The 17,225-nt window shown below is 31.1% G+C and overlaps 1 protein-coding gene across 2 annotated transcripts in view; it reads right to left on the bottom strand.

The window, feature by feature from the left end:
* The window catches only part of LOC114337362 (ATP-binding cassette sub-family G member 5), a 117,808-nt gene that overhangs the window by 44,259 nt on the left and 56,324 nt on the right, over positions 1–17,225 (bottom strand). Inside the window, exon 1 of one of the 2 annotated variants that reach the window (XM_050662526.1) lies at positions 12,569–12,908. The exons of the other annotated variant lie outside the window; for it this stretch is intronic. Within the exon in view, the coding sequence (XP_050518483.1) occupies positions 12,569–12,622 (54 nt within the window). The 5' untranslated portion in view covers positions 12,623–12,908. Of the gene's footprint in view, positions 1–12,568; positions 12,909–17,225 lie in introns of those variants that run through there. 2 annotated transcript variants of the gene reach the window in all.

Raw genomic sequence — 17,225 nt, 5'->3', positions numbered from 1 at the left:
GCTAGGATGCAGGGAAATAGACCGGTTGGAAAACCAAGAAAGCGCCGGGAAAACACAGTAAGCAGCGATGCAAGGATTTTTAGGAGTCCGTGTATGGAGAAGAGCAGCCACAGACAAACAAGGGTGGAGGCAAAAAATAAAGGACGCCAAGGCTCAATTTGGGCTGCAGTGCCGTACAAGAAGAAAAAGAACAGGATGGGAGGACGAACCTCCTACTCTTATTGCAGTTTTATGATAAGAATGGTTTATGGTTTATGAATATAACTCTTGTTATCATTTATCATTTCCTGTAGGTAAAATGAAATAATTTTGAAAATTTATTTTGTTTTTGCAATAAAAATTTTCTTTTAGTGATCTTTTCGGGCCCCATCAAAATGCTCTAGGCCCATGAGGCAAGTGCCTCGTGGGCGGTGGTAAAATAGGCCCTGTCTACTATCCATCAAATATTTCTTCTAAGGCAAGCTTTGGAAACAACATATGAGTATGGAATTGATACTCACCATTTGTTTGTAGATCTTAGATGTGTCTATGACAACGTAGACAGAAACTCACTATACAAAGCCATGGTAGAATTTAATATCCCAATACACCTAATGTAATGTATCCCAATACACTAAGGTTAGGGTGAAGTACGGTATATTAAAAATTTTCCAGACGCAAATAGGACTTTGATAGGGAGATAGCCTATTAGAGGATCTGGAATAACAACAAGAGGTACACTATTTAGGAGTGTACAAATACTAACGTATGCAGACGACATTGATATCATAGCGAGAAGAAAGGCGGACCTAGTTGAATCGTTCACGGCATTGGAAGCAGCAGCAAAAAAATAGCGCTACACGTTAACACTAATAAAACTATGTATATGACGATCACAAATAATAATCAAGTAGCAAAATCCGAAGATCTAACGGTTGGAACATATACTTTCGAAGGAGTGAGAGTGTTCATATATCTAGGCTCACAAATCAACCAAAATAATACAGTCGCTGCAGAAATTAACAGACGTATAAATCTAGCAAATAGAGCAAACTATGGATTAAAGAAACTTTTAACATCAAACATAGTCACAAAAAGAATAGAACTCTAATCAAGCCCGTCCTCACTTAGGCGTCAGATACGTGGACGATAACAAAAAGTGATGAAGAACGGTTAGGCTGTTTTGAACGGAAAATCTTCAGACATATTTATAGGCGTGCAGAAAAACGGATTATGACGTAGACGCTATAATTTTGAGCTTTAGGTACCACAAATTGAAGAGTCTCAGATGCAGAATCCACCAATTTAATAAAAATTAAAATGGTAAATAGTAGTTTAAACCTGAGACTTTTCGCGTTGAAAGTTCTTACTGGTACATCCTTAATCTGCGACTTTTTTAATTAATAAGACAGCAGACGACGAATATAGTCAAGTCAAGTCAAGTCAAGTCAAATTTATTCATCACATGCGACATTATACAAAGTTGTACATGTATGAGACAAGTCAAAGTTACAGACATATATAATGTACATATTAAAAGTATATAAATTAATAAATACGACAAAACATACTTAAAAGTTATTTGTAGAATATGGCTCTAGCTCACAAATGTATTGATGTACACACCTCCGAAAGTTTGGCTGATGTAAATTCATTCGTATATCTATTGGCAATTTGTTAAAGAAACTTATGACTGCATAATGTGTGCTACCTTCCAACAAAACAGAACGATGCTGTGGAAGCATAAAGTGATTGTCTCTGAATCTTGTTGAATAAATATGGTTAAATTGAAATTTATTGAATTCATAAATTTTGCAATGTAAATACATTATACACGAAAATATATACAGACTAGGAATTGTAAGAATATTATTTTGTCTAAAGATACCTCTACAAGAATCTCTAAATTTCATTTTATATATTATCCTAATAGCTCTTTTCTGAAGTACGAATATCTGCTCTAATTCAGAGGTACAATCCCAGACTTCAATGCCATATTTGGCTATTGAGTAAAAATGGGCAAAGTATACTGTTTTTAATATTGATGTATTAAAGAGACGTGAAAGAATTCTCAATGCATAACATGCGCTACTTAATCTGGATTTCAAATTAGAAATGTGGTTTGACCATTTAAAATTACTGTCTAACAGAACCCCCAGCAACTTCGTGCAGTCTGTTTTATCTATTGCTGCTTGTATAGTGGCTTGATGGTTTAATAAATTATTTGACGTGAAAATCATATACTTTGATTTATCTTCATTTAAAACTAGTTTGTTGGATAAAAAATAACTGTTGATGGTGGATAGTATCTGTGTAGTTTTATTTTGCAAATTTTGATTGGATGTTGCTGTGACTAGAATGTTGGTATCATCCGCATAACTGATGATGTTAACTCCACTCAGTGAATTAGTTATCAAAGCTATATCATTAATATATACTATAAAAAGTAGAGGACCCAATACACTACCCTGAGGGACACTATAATGGATATCCAACGTGTTTGATTCGTATTTAAGTCCATTAGATGTTATCTTTACTTTTTGTCTTCTATTTTCTAGGTAGGAAGTAAACCATTTTAGAACTACACCACGAATACCAATCCCCTCAAGTTTTATTAGCAACAAATTATGATCCAAAGTATCAAAAGCCTTGGACAAATCAAGAAATAAACCACATGCCTTCTCTCGTCTGTCCAAAGCATCCAACACTAAGCTGACGAAATTTGCAAGAGCTGTAGTTGTAGACTTAGAAGATGTAAAACCATGTTGAAAATTATGCAAGACACTATGCTTTTTTAGAAATGCGTTTATTCTAGTATAAACCAGAGTTTCAATTATCTTTGAAAACACAGATAAGAGACTTATGGGACGGTAGTTGTTAAGGTCATCTTTATCACCACTTTTGAATAAAGGGATTACAATAGACAGTTTAAACATACTAGGAAATATTCCTTGTTGAAAAGAGGCATTACAAATATCCGTCAGTGGATCTGCGAAAGCGTGAATGCATTGTTTTAATAACTTAGGGGAAATCTGATCAAAACCACAACTGTTTGGATTTAAAACTTCCGACTACACTAGTTATTTCCTGTGGGTTAGTTGGATATAAAAACATAGAACAACTATTACGGTTTTTTTATGCTGATGTAAACCCACCTATTTTAATAGGATCCAAAGCAGCAAGTAACTTTGGAGCCATTTCAACAAAATGGTGGTTAAATTTGTCTGCTAAATTATTATTATTATCACTAGGTACTTTTGAGTTGTTTTGTTTCCCGACTGTTAAGTTTACTAAATGCCAAATACATTTTATTTTATTTGATGATTCGTTTAACTGTCTCATGAAGTGACTACTTTTAGCTGCTTTTAATTTAATCGAATATTCTGTCTTTGCCAAATGAAGGATTTGATATAGAAAACGAAAGGGAAACGATCACATTCCGCCTTCATTCGTCTAGGAAAAGTACAGCAGAGAAACTTTCAGTACTCAAACCTAGTAAAGGAAATAAAATAATAAATGATGGTTTTGCTTGTTTTCGATTCAGAGGGTTGCACACCAGCTAGACAGGCTGTTTCTACCATTTCAGGCGTCTTCAGTAGCTTTTGTTAGCGTGCACACCTCTGAATCGAAAAATAGCTCCACCATCATTTTAAAGGAAATCTGAAAAAGCTTCAAAAGCTACTGAAGACGCCTGAAATGGTAGAAACAGCCTGTCTAGCTGGTGTACAACCCTCTGGATCGAAAACAAGCAAAACCATCATTTATTATTTTATTTCCTTTACTCGGTTTGAGTACTGAAAGTTCCTCTGCTGTCCTTTTCCTAGACGAATAAAGGCGGAATGTGATCGTTTCCCTTTCGTTTTCTATATTCGTCGTCTGCTGTCTTATTAATTGAAAAAGTCGCAGATTAAGGATGTACCAGTAAAAACTTTCAACGCGAAAAGTCTCAGGTTTAAACTACTATTTACCATTTTAATTTTTATTAAATTGGTGGATTCTGCATCTGAGACTCTTCAATTTGTTATGAGATGTCGCTGTATCGAGTCTAATGAAAATTTGAATTATTTTTCAGATTCCCTTTAAAATAATGGTGGAGCTTTTTTTCGATTCAGAGGTGTGCACGCTAACAAAAGCTACTGAAGACGCCTGAAATGGTAGAAACAGCCTGTCTAGCTGGTGTGCAAACCTCTGAATCGAAAACAAGCAAAACCATCATTTATTATTTTAGGTACCACCTTTATAGTGAGCCTAGTATTGGTAGATCTATCAAAATAAACAAGCTGCGGTGGCTAAATCACTAAGAGAGAATGAATTGGATGGAGCTGTCGAAACCCATTTATATTCAAGGACCGGATGGAGTGAGGTAAAGAGGCAGGCCCAGAGCACGATTTAAGGACCAGGTGGAAGAAGACTTGCGAGTGCAAAATTGGAAAACCAAGGCGAAGGATAGGAAGGAGTGGAAGTTGATTCTGGAACAGGCCAAGACCCACCATGGGTTGTAGAGCCAATGATGATGATGATAATTTGGTCATTTCACTTATTAATATATTGAAAATACATATTACCAAAAGGAAAAGGTGTGCTGTGCTGGATAAATACGTTTACACAGATGAAAGGTTTCATAAACCGGAAGTAGAAAGGGGTTTACGGAAACCTTATTTTGGTAAACAAATATATTCAAAGTTAGTACTGTATGTAAATAAATGAGCGAATAAAAGACAAAAAAAAATAAAAATAACTGATATACTATTGTGTTTCAATTTATCAATCAAAGATAGAATAAAAATTTTATTTTTTTTATATAACGCGGGCACATAAATTTGATACACCCTGTATATTGATTTGTAAATATTTATTAGAAGTTAGCTTTCACGCAAGGTGGTTTCTCCTTAATGAAATTTTCCATGAAGAATATTAAAAACATTTGTAAATAAAAGTGAAGTGAAAGTTATTTAGGATTATTATTTTAAACCGATTGTTTATTACGGGAAAGGTAGAAGCCATAGGTAATTAGTTCTTAGAAAATTAAGGTAAAGAAAGTTTGGAATTTTAATCTCTTTTTGTTTAACCCCGAGTAAATTTTGTAGAATTTCCCGAAAGTAATTATTATGATGGTAGGAATATTTTTGAAAGTATGAGTGGGTGTTTCGAATGAAAAAAAGAATGGGGAAGAAAAAATGTCTCTGATTGGTTTGGCAATTTGGAATGGGAAGGAGAGAAGGTTGAATTTTCAGACAGTTTGGAAAAGAAAAGATGATTGTGTTACCGGCATTCGAGAAGAGCAGTCAAAAGTTTTCGTGAGTAGTTCAGAAGCAAGTACTAGTGGTTGTTTTGATAGTGAGAGTAGCTGAAAAGTGGAACGAGAGACAAATCAAATCGAGAAGAAATACCTCTTTGATTCTGTAAAGTCCAAGAGAGTAAGTTACAAGAATTATCGTTATTAAAATTACTTGTGACACCAAGTAAAAAGATACTTGGGTCTCAGGAGATTATTGTTGAGAGAAAGAGAGTTTTGGAGTTTATTGAACGAGTGCTGGCAAAAAGAGGCCTAGCTTGTGTTTTGGAGAAATAGTTGCTGGTATCCTGCTGGATTGTTTGCTGAGAACGGAGAGGGCTTTGATTGGTAGCCTAACATAATCAACAAGGAGGAGCTGTTTGGGTCAAGAGGAGACATCATTGTGTGTGAATCAAAAAGGTCAGTCAATAACCTATGTGATAGATTTTCTTTATAATCAAAAGTTAAATTTTTTTACGTAAAAGCATATGCATTTAAGATTCCAACATTTCAAAAATTTAATAGGAAGTATAAGTAATTTGCGAATACCAAATTTGTTTGTTTAGCTTGTTTTTTATTAAGAGGAAACAGTAGCGATCAACAGGTAGCGAAAACGCGTTCCAAGATTGCGGCTGTAATTTTAAATATTTTTTCGAGATATTTGGCACACGTATTCGTAATATAATAAAGAATGGCGGTACAGAGCCCAATTTGAAAAATATAATAATATGTGGAAATTACTCTGTAATTAAATACAATATTAAAAAAACGAGCCTGTACCGCCATTAAGAAGAACAAAAAAATACACTTTCTTCAAATAAACTTTTTTATACGATGCCTAGATTTTGTGTCATTTTGGAACTACTAAAATTTTTTATTTTATTAGTAGTTCCAAAATGACACAAAATCTAGGCATCGGATAAAAACGTTTATTTGAAGAAAGTGTATTTTTTTTGTTCTTCCTAATGGCGGTACAGGCTCGTTTTTTTAATATTGTATTTAATTACAGAGTAATTTCCACATATTAATATATTTTTCAAATTAGGCTCTGTACCGCCATTCTTTATTATATTACGAATACATGTGCCAAATATCTCGAAAAAATATTCAAAATTACAGCCGCAATCTTGGAACGCGTTTTGGCTACCTGTTGATCGCTACTGTATCACCTTAAGGGTATCAAGAACAAAGCGATAAATATTTGTTTGAATTAGATTAATTTAGTTTCTTTTGGACAGTTATGCCCACAGGATTTAATTGATAAATTTATAGAGCATTGCTTTTGATAATAAAGTTATTTGTATGTGTTTATTTATGATTTTTCTATTTATTTCCTTTTTCTATTTTATCCCGATAAGAATCAACTAAGAAATACTGAAGCCACGAGAAAGGATAAGTATAACCTAAGAGAATTTAATTAAATTTTTTTTGACAAAAGGCACCCTGAGATTTTTTCTTAATATTTTTATGTATGATTTGCGTTAATTAAATAATTGATCAAATAAATAATAATTAATATAAAAGTAATAGAAAGCAGATCATAACAATACAGAGAGTTCAGAAACTCTCCTGACTAACGAAGACCTTATATGCCTTAGATACTTTTAAGAAAATTTAACCAATTCACCTAGTCCGAAAATGTTCTTAAGGGAGCTAGAGCTCTTTAAAGATGGCGCCTTGTAATTAGTTCTTTTAATACCTCCAGAACGCTTCTAAAAAACGTTTTTGATTTGTTATTTTTTGAGTTATTTTTTAAAAACCACCCAAAAACATGCACTTTTTAGGTAGGAAATCAAAAATTTTAAGCGTGAATAGTTTGTAATCTAGAATTAGAATATTATATTACCTAACTGAGAAACGTCTGTAACTGTATATCATTTTTTGTTATAAAGTCTCTATCGATTTCGGGAATTATTTAAAGGCATTCACCCCTTGGGTAAAAGCACACATCGGCACTATAATATTATATTTATATTACCATTTTTTTCTTTGACATGATTTCTATGCCTATTTCAAATCTCATGTCAATCGAAGCCGTTCTTTAAAAGTTCTGAGCAAAAACCGTGAAAAAATGGACTAGTAAAGCAATTTTAAAAATGGCTAACTCAATTTTTGATAAAAATGGACTAAAGGCATTTTGCTTTAAGCCCTTCAATTTTAAGTGGAAAGTGGGATTGAGAGATATTTCATTTTAAGAGCCGTTGAAGTACTGAAAAAAAAAACACATGCTCGATCTATCTTTTTAGCACTTTGTGAGAAATCTGGTGAAAACTGTAAAGTTGATTAGTTATCAAAAATATCTTATGATATAATTGTAAAGAATTGCATTGAACGAAACTGAAGTTCTCTTCCAATATGGTAATTTTTTCCTCCGAATATCGAATAAAATAGTAAAGAAGCATGTCAGTTAAATTATATGAGTTTTTGTATTTTTTTAGATTCCTTGTAGGTTTCGAAACATAGAGGGTTATACGATTTCGAAATGACACCTTGTATGAATCCTTTATTGTTAATATTTTTTTGGCAAATGTTTCAGATATTTCTAAGGTTCTATTTGTTTGTTTTTTTTTATTACGTACAATTCCTTTGATGTTTTGTTTTGTATTTATACCATCTGTTATATTATTATCCATACGCAATAACCTAAAGATTTTCAACGAAAATATTTCGTGTATAAATTCGCAAAAGTCTGTGTGTTATTGCGTTGCCGCTCCTGCAATGCTCAGATCAGATTTATCGATGGATTCTTATGTAGTTTTTTCTTCTGAATCCAAATCTGAAAACGGCATTTCGATACTTCTAGTCTTCGAGATAATCGACCCCAAAGTCTAAAATGTGACGTCACAATCGGGTTATTTTATACACGTCCAACTGAAATCGTTGCTATTAAGTAGGCTAGTTTTTTAATCTCGATTTGTTAAGCAAAGCATAATAGGTTATTTACATTTGAGTTTGACACTTCGTGAATGTCAAACTGAATTTTAAATTAAGTATTAATAAAACATCAATGACATTTGATAGTGAATTTAATTATTATAGGTATAAAATAAATAAGATGTTCAAAAATACAATTTGAGTATATTTTAAAAGCAATAATTTATTAACAGCTTCAAAAAGGTTTATACGAGTATGCGGTCTCCCCTTTATGATAAATGGACTGTTCCATTTGCTATGAATAGTGTGACCAACTCCAATTCTGTCAAATTCGGGACAAAGCTGAAAAAGTATCTAAAATCCGGGATTTTCAACGAAAATCGGGCCATTTTTTTTAAATGTAGAATTTTAATATCATCATTTTATTGATTATTTAACATTCTTATGTTGACGATGCTATTTTTGTTGGGGTTAAGCCACAATTATTGGCTGTAATGATAATTACATTTTTGATAGTTTTTGACGTTTCGACTTCCAATCAGGAAATCGTTCTCAAAAAAGCAAAAATTTGAAAATCAATTGATGTTGGATTTCCATGTAAATATATATCATCTTAGGTTAATATAAAAATATAATTATCATTACAACCAATTGCGGCTTAATCCCATCAAAAATATAATTATTGTCTTTTCAGAAGACGATAATTAAAATACAGAAATGAAAAAAGTCCACTAATACTGGTATTAGTATTACACTCATTTGATGTGAATGCTTAGAAGAATAAAATTCAAAATAGAATTTTACCAAATAGTTGAAAATTCGGATGGCCCGAAAGCCTTGTCCGAGACGCCGGGACACGACTTCGTAATTCGGGCCATGTCCCGGATTTTTCGGGCTAGTTGGTCACACTAGCTATGAAATTAAAATATAGTCGGTTCGCTAAACTCGACACAACAACTGGCTAGTGATTTTAGTAGGTAATTTTTTTGTTTTTGCGAATTTTGAAAAAATTGACAAATTTACTAATTATTTAGTAATTATTAACTAATTAGTAATTATTTTTTTTGCCAAATTGGCAAAATTATTGACTAAAATCACTAACCTATTGTGTGTGAGTTTAGCGAACCGACAGTATATGAAAGAATATTGGTATAAACAATTATGGTCTGATATGTGCAATTACATCTTACTATGGTTTGTTTTTTAACCAAGAGGAGTGATTCAAATTTACCGCGCTGTATTGCTTGTTTGTAATTGGTCCAACCGCAGGCAAGTTTACGGCACTGTTATAAAATTTTGATACTAATGACATTTATCAAATTTTGACACTTCTGCCATTATATAGGTTAATTAAGTTATATCGGCGATTTTTGAGTTTTCTGTGTTACTCCTTTAATTTTTTTATTGTTAGTCTGCTTTTATTTTTTATATAAAAAGCAGTTGCTTTTCGAACTCTTTAGCGACGTATTAATTTAATATAATATTTATGGGTTACCATTGAGGGCCGACTAGATCAACCAAAAAAGAAGATGTATTTGGTTATTATTCTAGTGACTTTCTTGGGTGTGAATCTGTCTTTTTAGTTTACTCGTCCTGGTTAAAAAATAAACTATGATGGAAAAATATATTTGAAGATTTTTCTCAAATTATGGATACCAGCAACATTTTCATTTATAACTCTTTTATTTTTAATTTGACGAAGAAAAGTTATTCTTCATAAAAAGCTCTTCATGTTCTAAGATTTATGATGCAACCATCATATGTAAAATTTTATTAATTTTATACGAGATATATAAAAAATATGAATTTCGATCAAGAGTAAACTGCGTTTATAGTTCATAACATTTAAATTAGAATGATATAATTGCACATTAAAAGCATTTTCAGTTTGTTTGAATCCGTTTTGTTAGATTTAATGGAAGTATATTTTAGTATTTTATTAAAGAATTTCATTTATTTCTATATTTCATGAAATTTTGGTAGGACACCTTACTGATATAAATCATGTCATTTATTCCTGTCAAACATATTCTAAGTAAACGTATTTAATAACTTGACTGTCTGCTTTCAATAGAAGTTTAGCAATGATTTAATCCCTAAAGGCGGGTTGACATTACTAGTGAATAACGAACGTGGCTCACGCTTACGTATTTTGCCCTTGCTATGGATAGATATTTTACTATTTTCAAACTCGAGCAGTAAATTAGTATTTATGCATTGCATAAATACAAAACTGCTCGAGTTTAAAAATAGATAATAAAATATTTACCAATAGCACGGGCGAAATACGTACGCGTGAGCCACGTTCCCAGAGTCAGGCAAATATGCAATAGTGCATATGCATATGCATTTGTATATTTTTGTAGTTTCTTTTGAATTTTGCATATACTGGTATATTTAAAAATAAAGTGCATATAATAGGTTTTTAAAGCGAATTTGTTTATTCATGGTACAAATACCTTCGTACCTGATATTTTTGTGTGGATCAAGGCATCCAGAATTGATCATTGATATGGGAAAATTATTATAATCAGCATGAAGTAAGTAAATACAAAGTAAACCTAAATTATTTTAAATTGCATAAAAATAATAAGAAAATCAAAAAATATATATTTTAAATTTAAAATGCTTTAAATAACCCTCGATCTAAAAATTATTTAGTTTACTGTAGGAATTTTTTGCAGATTCCATGCGAAAAAAAATTTCAAATAGTCCAGCATTGCAAAACTGCTTTACAAACCGGTAAAAAAAATAAATTAGAATCGGGAGAAAAGCAAGATTCGATATCTAGGGGCTTAAAATCAACTAATCGGAAATCAAGTGAGCAAGAAACATTTAATGATGATTTGTTCGAAGAATTTTTAAGCTAAAATATATCTTTGTCCACATTATCAAATGAAAATTTGCGAAGATTTCTTGGAAAATACTGCAAATCGAATATTCCTAGTGAAAGAAGCTTAAGAAGAAACGAGGTCGATTCTCTAGGTATATTCTGCGGTACTGAGTAACATAAAATTAGAGACAATAGGAGACAATTATTTTTATGTATGTGTGGATGAAACAATTGAATGTTCTGGACGTTACATCGCACATTTATTAATCGGATCTCTTAAAAATGGGCAAGCTTGTAAATCGCATTTAATTGCTACCAAGAAGTTGAATAAAACTAACGCACTCAGTAACAGTTTTAAGGTTTTTGCAAGACAGTTTAGCAATTTTTTTCTTCCTTTAGCTGTTCCCAACGAAAAATTTTTATTTATCTGTCAGATGCTGTACCTACCTTACATGGTTAAAGTAGGAAGCAATTTGAAAATTTTTTATCCTCGTTTAGTACATACAACTTGCCCAGCACATAGTTTAAATAGGGTCGCAGAAGAAATTAGAAATAAATTTCCTCTTGTTAATAATTTTATCTCAAATATGAACAAAATATTTCTTAAGGCACCTATAAGGTATCAGTTGTATAAAGAACATTTGCCGAATCTTCCTCTTCCACCAAAACATATTGTTACTGGATGAGAACTTGATTAGAGGCTGTAATGTTTTGTGCAGAAATTTTTGCTGAATTGAAGCCAAGATTCTTCCGAACCATTTATACTTTTCACAGAATTGGTGAAAAATAAAATAGTACCACAGCAACTTTCATACTTAAAATATTATGTACATACATGCATATTTGACACAAATAATACATGCATATTTGACATAAATAAATGCATATACATGCATATTGGACACAAATAATATGCATATATATGCGCATATATCTTCCTTTTCAGCCTGCATATTTGCCTGACTTTGGATTCACTAGTAATGTTAACCCGCCTTTATATGCCTTTGAAAGTACTAAAAGATTGATGATATCATAAAGAGAGTAAAAATTTGCGTGAAAATTGAATTTTCTTTTGTAAAGAAAATGGCATGTGCTGCGACGATTTTCTTCCTTATGTCTTATGTCATTTGTATCCACATATCGAGAGAGGAGTATTGATTCTATTTTTTTAAATTTTGTCAGAAGGAGTATTATTGCTCTATGGGTGCAATTATGACCTAAACATGTAATTTTAATTGGTCAGTGTCCATTATTTTCCCCTTCATGCCACTTGACAGTTTGTTAGTTTTCACTATAAGGAACCTGCCAACAAAAGGAAAAACGACAGGTCGTGAAAACGATAAATTTTACCTAGAAAAAGTTGCGGAAAAGAAGGAAAATTCGATTTTCACAAAATCGAACCTGGTTCAATTCTAAATTTTCCTTCCTCTTTGCTTATCTCATATCGAATTTTCAGTACTCTAACTCTAAAAGACATAACGGATAAAATGGTGATTGAATTTCATATTGCAATCCGACGGTCCAACTACAGTACTATTTGGTATGTACTATGTTTAAATGTATGAAAATATGTCAACAAGAAATTAATAACAGTAGGTACTACTTACCTGTCCAGAATAAAAAACATTGCACAATTCCAATATATAGCCACCAGACAACATCTTCAAAGATTAATATATAAATAAATAAATAAAAGTTAAAATTGTTCGTTTCTGTCAAAACACAACTAAAGCAGTACCACACATGTAGTACCCATCCTGAAACTGAAGTTATTAAAACGAGTACCGCTCGCGCGATAGTCAAGCCACGTAGACCAGAACCACATTCGCCTCCCCAACTTGAACAATTACGATCTAAATTTGACTGGTCAACTGTAATTGCCCAATAATATCGTTAATTACGATACAAAATGGTGTCTACCTGTACAGGTAAAAAAGCCGAAAGCTTACTGACTTAGCTTGACTCTTTAATCTAGGTGAAAAAGAAATGTAGTTTTGAGTGTATTTTAGCTCGTGGGAGAGGGGGCATCTTTCTCAGGATAGGTTCACAGGAGTTCATTCTTGAAAGTTTTAATTTATGTAAAGTAGAAGTAGGAATCATATATTAATGATAATAATAATAGAAAAAGATGCGGCCGAATAATTAGCTAATACTAATCTAACTAAAAATAAAAAAATGTCCTACTATCAAAATCAGAGAATATATTTTTCAAACTGTGATGTGTTGTTGTTTTTTTTTTTGTATTGTGTAATGACTGTAATGCCATTTTTATTTTAAATAATATAAACAACTTTCTTTACTTTTAAAATACTTGGTATTGCTAGTTTAATTTTTTGGGTTTTTAGTTTTTCTCAAAATTAAAACAAAACAAAAAAAAAGAATGTGTGTGTACTTTGTACGCACGTAAGAAGTTATACTTCTATTATACGATTTAAACGAAATTAATATACTTTTTATTTATATTTTGTTTAAATATTAAACTAATTTATACTTACTACTTTCTCAAACATTTTTATTAGAACAGTGCCAAAAATTAAAATAATAAAAGAATAAAACACACACAAACACATTAAACCAGCCACAAATGATGTCTGAACATTAATTGTCGAAAATTTTTTTAACTAAATACGTATTTTCTGAAAATACAATTATATAATAAATATACTTACAATCATAAAATGTATTAAAAAAAACAAAAAAGAAAGTTTCTATTGGGACTCGAACCAGCGCTGATAAGAGCGGTTGGTATTGGAATTCATTCGCCTTCTCCGCTTAGCCACGGACACTATGTGTCATTATTTACGAAGATCGACTAACTAAACGGATTAAACTTGTGATATTTTGATATTTTGAAAATTGATCAAATTATTTTAATTTTGAATTGAAATGATTTAGAATTGAAAAAATACAACAAAACATAGAGTAAAAAAACAATATATTACGTGAATATTGATAGAAATTTTGATGGTAATCAAATTATATAAATAAAAGTATTACATACTATGTATTTTGGCAGATCAAATAGGTAGGTTTATACCCATGATACATTAACAATTATTACGTACCTGTTGCTTTTAAAAACTATTTAAAAGTCACTACAATATTATAAACTTTTTTGTTTCTGTCCTCACAACAATAAAACTAATATATTATACATTTGTTTACCTTTACCTTTACCTCCAAACCACAGCTGCCATATCGGATAATTTTTGACATGTCATTTGAACATCCAATCAGAACAAAGTTATAATGCGCATGCGCCGGGCTGATAGGTTTTAACATATAAAAAAATCACCCTCTATCGCCGGTAAAGAAGTATAACTTCAAAAAAACGATAGAAATCTATACACAACATATAAAATTAATTTCTTTTTCGATCCTAATAGCATTATTAATAATATTTAAAAAATATTAAAATATTACTAAAATATTTTTAAATTGAAAACTTATTGGTCCATTTCCTTGGTAACACCACCAAGGCTTCTAAAATTTGCAAGCCAAATGGATGCTGAAGCGAAGAAGACAAGAGGGAATTCAAAAAACTTACAATTCACGACCCCGTCTGTTCAGCTTGTAAATTCCAACAGAAAATTTACCTAGTTACTCGAAGAAGTAAAGACCAATATAAAAATAAAATAAAAATTTTATTTTTAATTCAGTTGCAATGCGAAGGCAAAACAATCTTACTTTTCAATTAGAATACGGATCTATTAGGATCGAAAACTTCATCTTTTAATTGCCAGATGACGCTAGTCACCTAATATTTTCACTTCAGTTGCAATGGGTGGGAAAAGCTCTCGGTGCTGATCAATTGGAGTATGGAGAACAAGCCTACGTTCTTTCCGATGAGGCTCCAATATGAGCCGAAAATCGCGATTCAGAGGACTGGACTGCGCTCCGTATTCTAATTGAAAAGTAAGATTGTTTTGCCTTCGCATTACAACTCAATTAAAAATAAATTTTTTTTTATTTATATAAAATTAACTTTTAAAGTAAAAATTAAGCCCCATAGTACTCATTTGAATGTAGAATTGTAGTGATTTGACATCAAATTTTCTATTTACATTCAAACGATTTTTAGTATAGTCTACTACTGTTAATCATTAATAGTATAGCAAAATGTTTAATTTAAGTATACAGGGTGGGTAGAAACTCGGAATGAGTATTTTCTGAGTTTTCTTAAATAGTATTTTAGTATTGTAATGAAATTATATTTTATTTTTTTATTTCTTAAGCATTCCCTATACCTAAGTGCTTTAATTTGTAAGTTATTCGTCATTCTTTAAACAAGCATTAATTGCAACAAAAATTACATAAAATTTCATTAGGTAGCCGTGAAAATATCCAATCAAAAGTAATTTTTCGAAAAAAAAAATACATAATAATCCAGCCTGATCCTTAATTTATTAATATTGGATGAGATATCCAAATACATTCGTAGTTAAGGTTGTTGGTGCTTAAAATATGAATCAAACATACAAAATTCTGCCTAGTTGGCTATGACACAAAATATGCTTAGACATTTGACATTATACTATTTATATAGTTCCAGTTGATTTGATACCATTACTAATATTAATTTTTCTAATGAGGAACGGATTAAAATGGCTTTGTGCTAGGAGAGTATAACAAAAATGAGCTACTTGCAATAAAAATTTATCATCAGCAATTCCCTGATAGACGATAACCAAAAAGAGAAACTTTTGAAAGTATACTAAAACGGTTTCAACAGGCTAGATACTTAGATTGTAAGAACGATTGTACTAATATGCAGATCCTCAGTGACACTAAGGATTACATTAATTGCTGTTTTCTTCACTTACAATAGTTTTTATTCGAGCAGATTTATCATAATCTAAGTGATCAGTCCGTTGAAACCGTTCTAGTATATTTTTAAACGTTTCTGTTCTTAGTGGTCGTCTATCAGGGAATTTCTGATGAAAAATTCTTATTGCTAGTAGCACATTTTTGTTATATTCCACTAGCACCAAAATCTTATTAATCAGTTTCTCATAAGAAAAATACATATTAGTAATGGTAACAAAGCAACTGGATCTGTAAAAATAGTATAATGTCAAATTTTTAAGGAAATTTAGTGCCATAGCCGACTAGGTAGAATATTGTATGTTTTTATTAATATTTTGCGCACCAACAACTTTAACTACGAATTTATTTGGATATTTCATCCAATAGTAATAAATTAAGGATCAGACTAGATTATGACGTATTTTCTGTTCCAAAAATTATTTTTGATTAAATATTTTCACAGCCACCTAATAAAATTTCACGTGATTTTTCTTACAATTAATGTTTGGCTTAACGAATCACGAATAAATTACAAGTTAAAGCACTTAGGTATAGGGAATGCTTAAGAAATAAAAAAGTACCATAAAATATCATTTCATTACAATACTTAAATACAGGGTGTTCCATTTAAGAAAACTCAGAAAATACTCATTCCGAGTTTCGACTCACCCTGTATACTAAAATTAAACATTTCGCTATACTGTTAATGTTTAACAATAGTAGACTATATTAAAAATCGTTTGAACATAAAATAAAAATTTGATGTCAAATCACTAAAATTCTACAGGGTGTAGATTTTGCTACGAAATTAACAAAAAAACGTAATTAACTTTTAAACTACCTCGTATAATCTTACAAAACCATATATTTTAAGAAAGGAAACATCGAGGAGAATCCAAAAATATAAAAATATACAGGGTGTTCTATTAAAAAAAAACATAAGTTTGTGTCACCCTCTCAATACGGACGACCCTGTATATTTGAAAATATTTTTAAATTATGGTACTATGCGTGCCCTTTTACCTTAATAACTTTTTTTCGTGTCTCTTACGACAAACGAGTAATTGGATTTTTGTCACACTAATGCCCCACCCTGTATATACATGCTTTTGATAAAATAAAAACAATAATGCTTAATTTGAAGCTACATCATAATATTAATAAAAATAAACACGTTTTGTTGTAATATAACCCTTTTTAGAGATTTTAATATACTACCTTTTAAAAGATAAGGTTTTTATTTTTTGTGATTTATGGTATAGTATACAGACAGTTACAGGAATATTTACTTGTGATATTTTTAAAACCAATTGTGTGATAAAGTCAGACTTCGGTGATAAGTTTGAGAATAGACTAAAATGTAAGACGAAATAGTGAAATACTTTCCATGTCGGGATAGTAGCATGAGGTTTTTTTCCTGGTTTTTTCCTCATAGTTTACTATGGAATCACTAAACAC

The sequence above is a fragment of the Diabrotica virgifera genome, chromosome 9 (assembly GCF_917563875.1).
Source record: "Diabrotica virgifera virgifera chromosome 9, PGI_DIABVI_V3a".
Lineage (NCBI taxonomy): Eukaryota > Metazoa > Arthropoda > Insecta > Coleoptera > Chrysomelidae > Diabrotica > Diabrotica virgifera.
The sequence above is the reverse complement of the archived record's forward strand: the minus strand, read 5'-3'. Positions and strand labels throughout refer to the sequence as shown.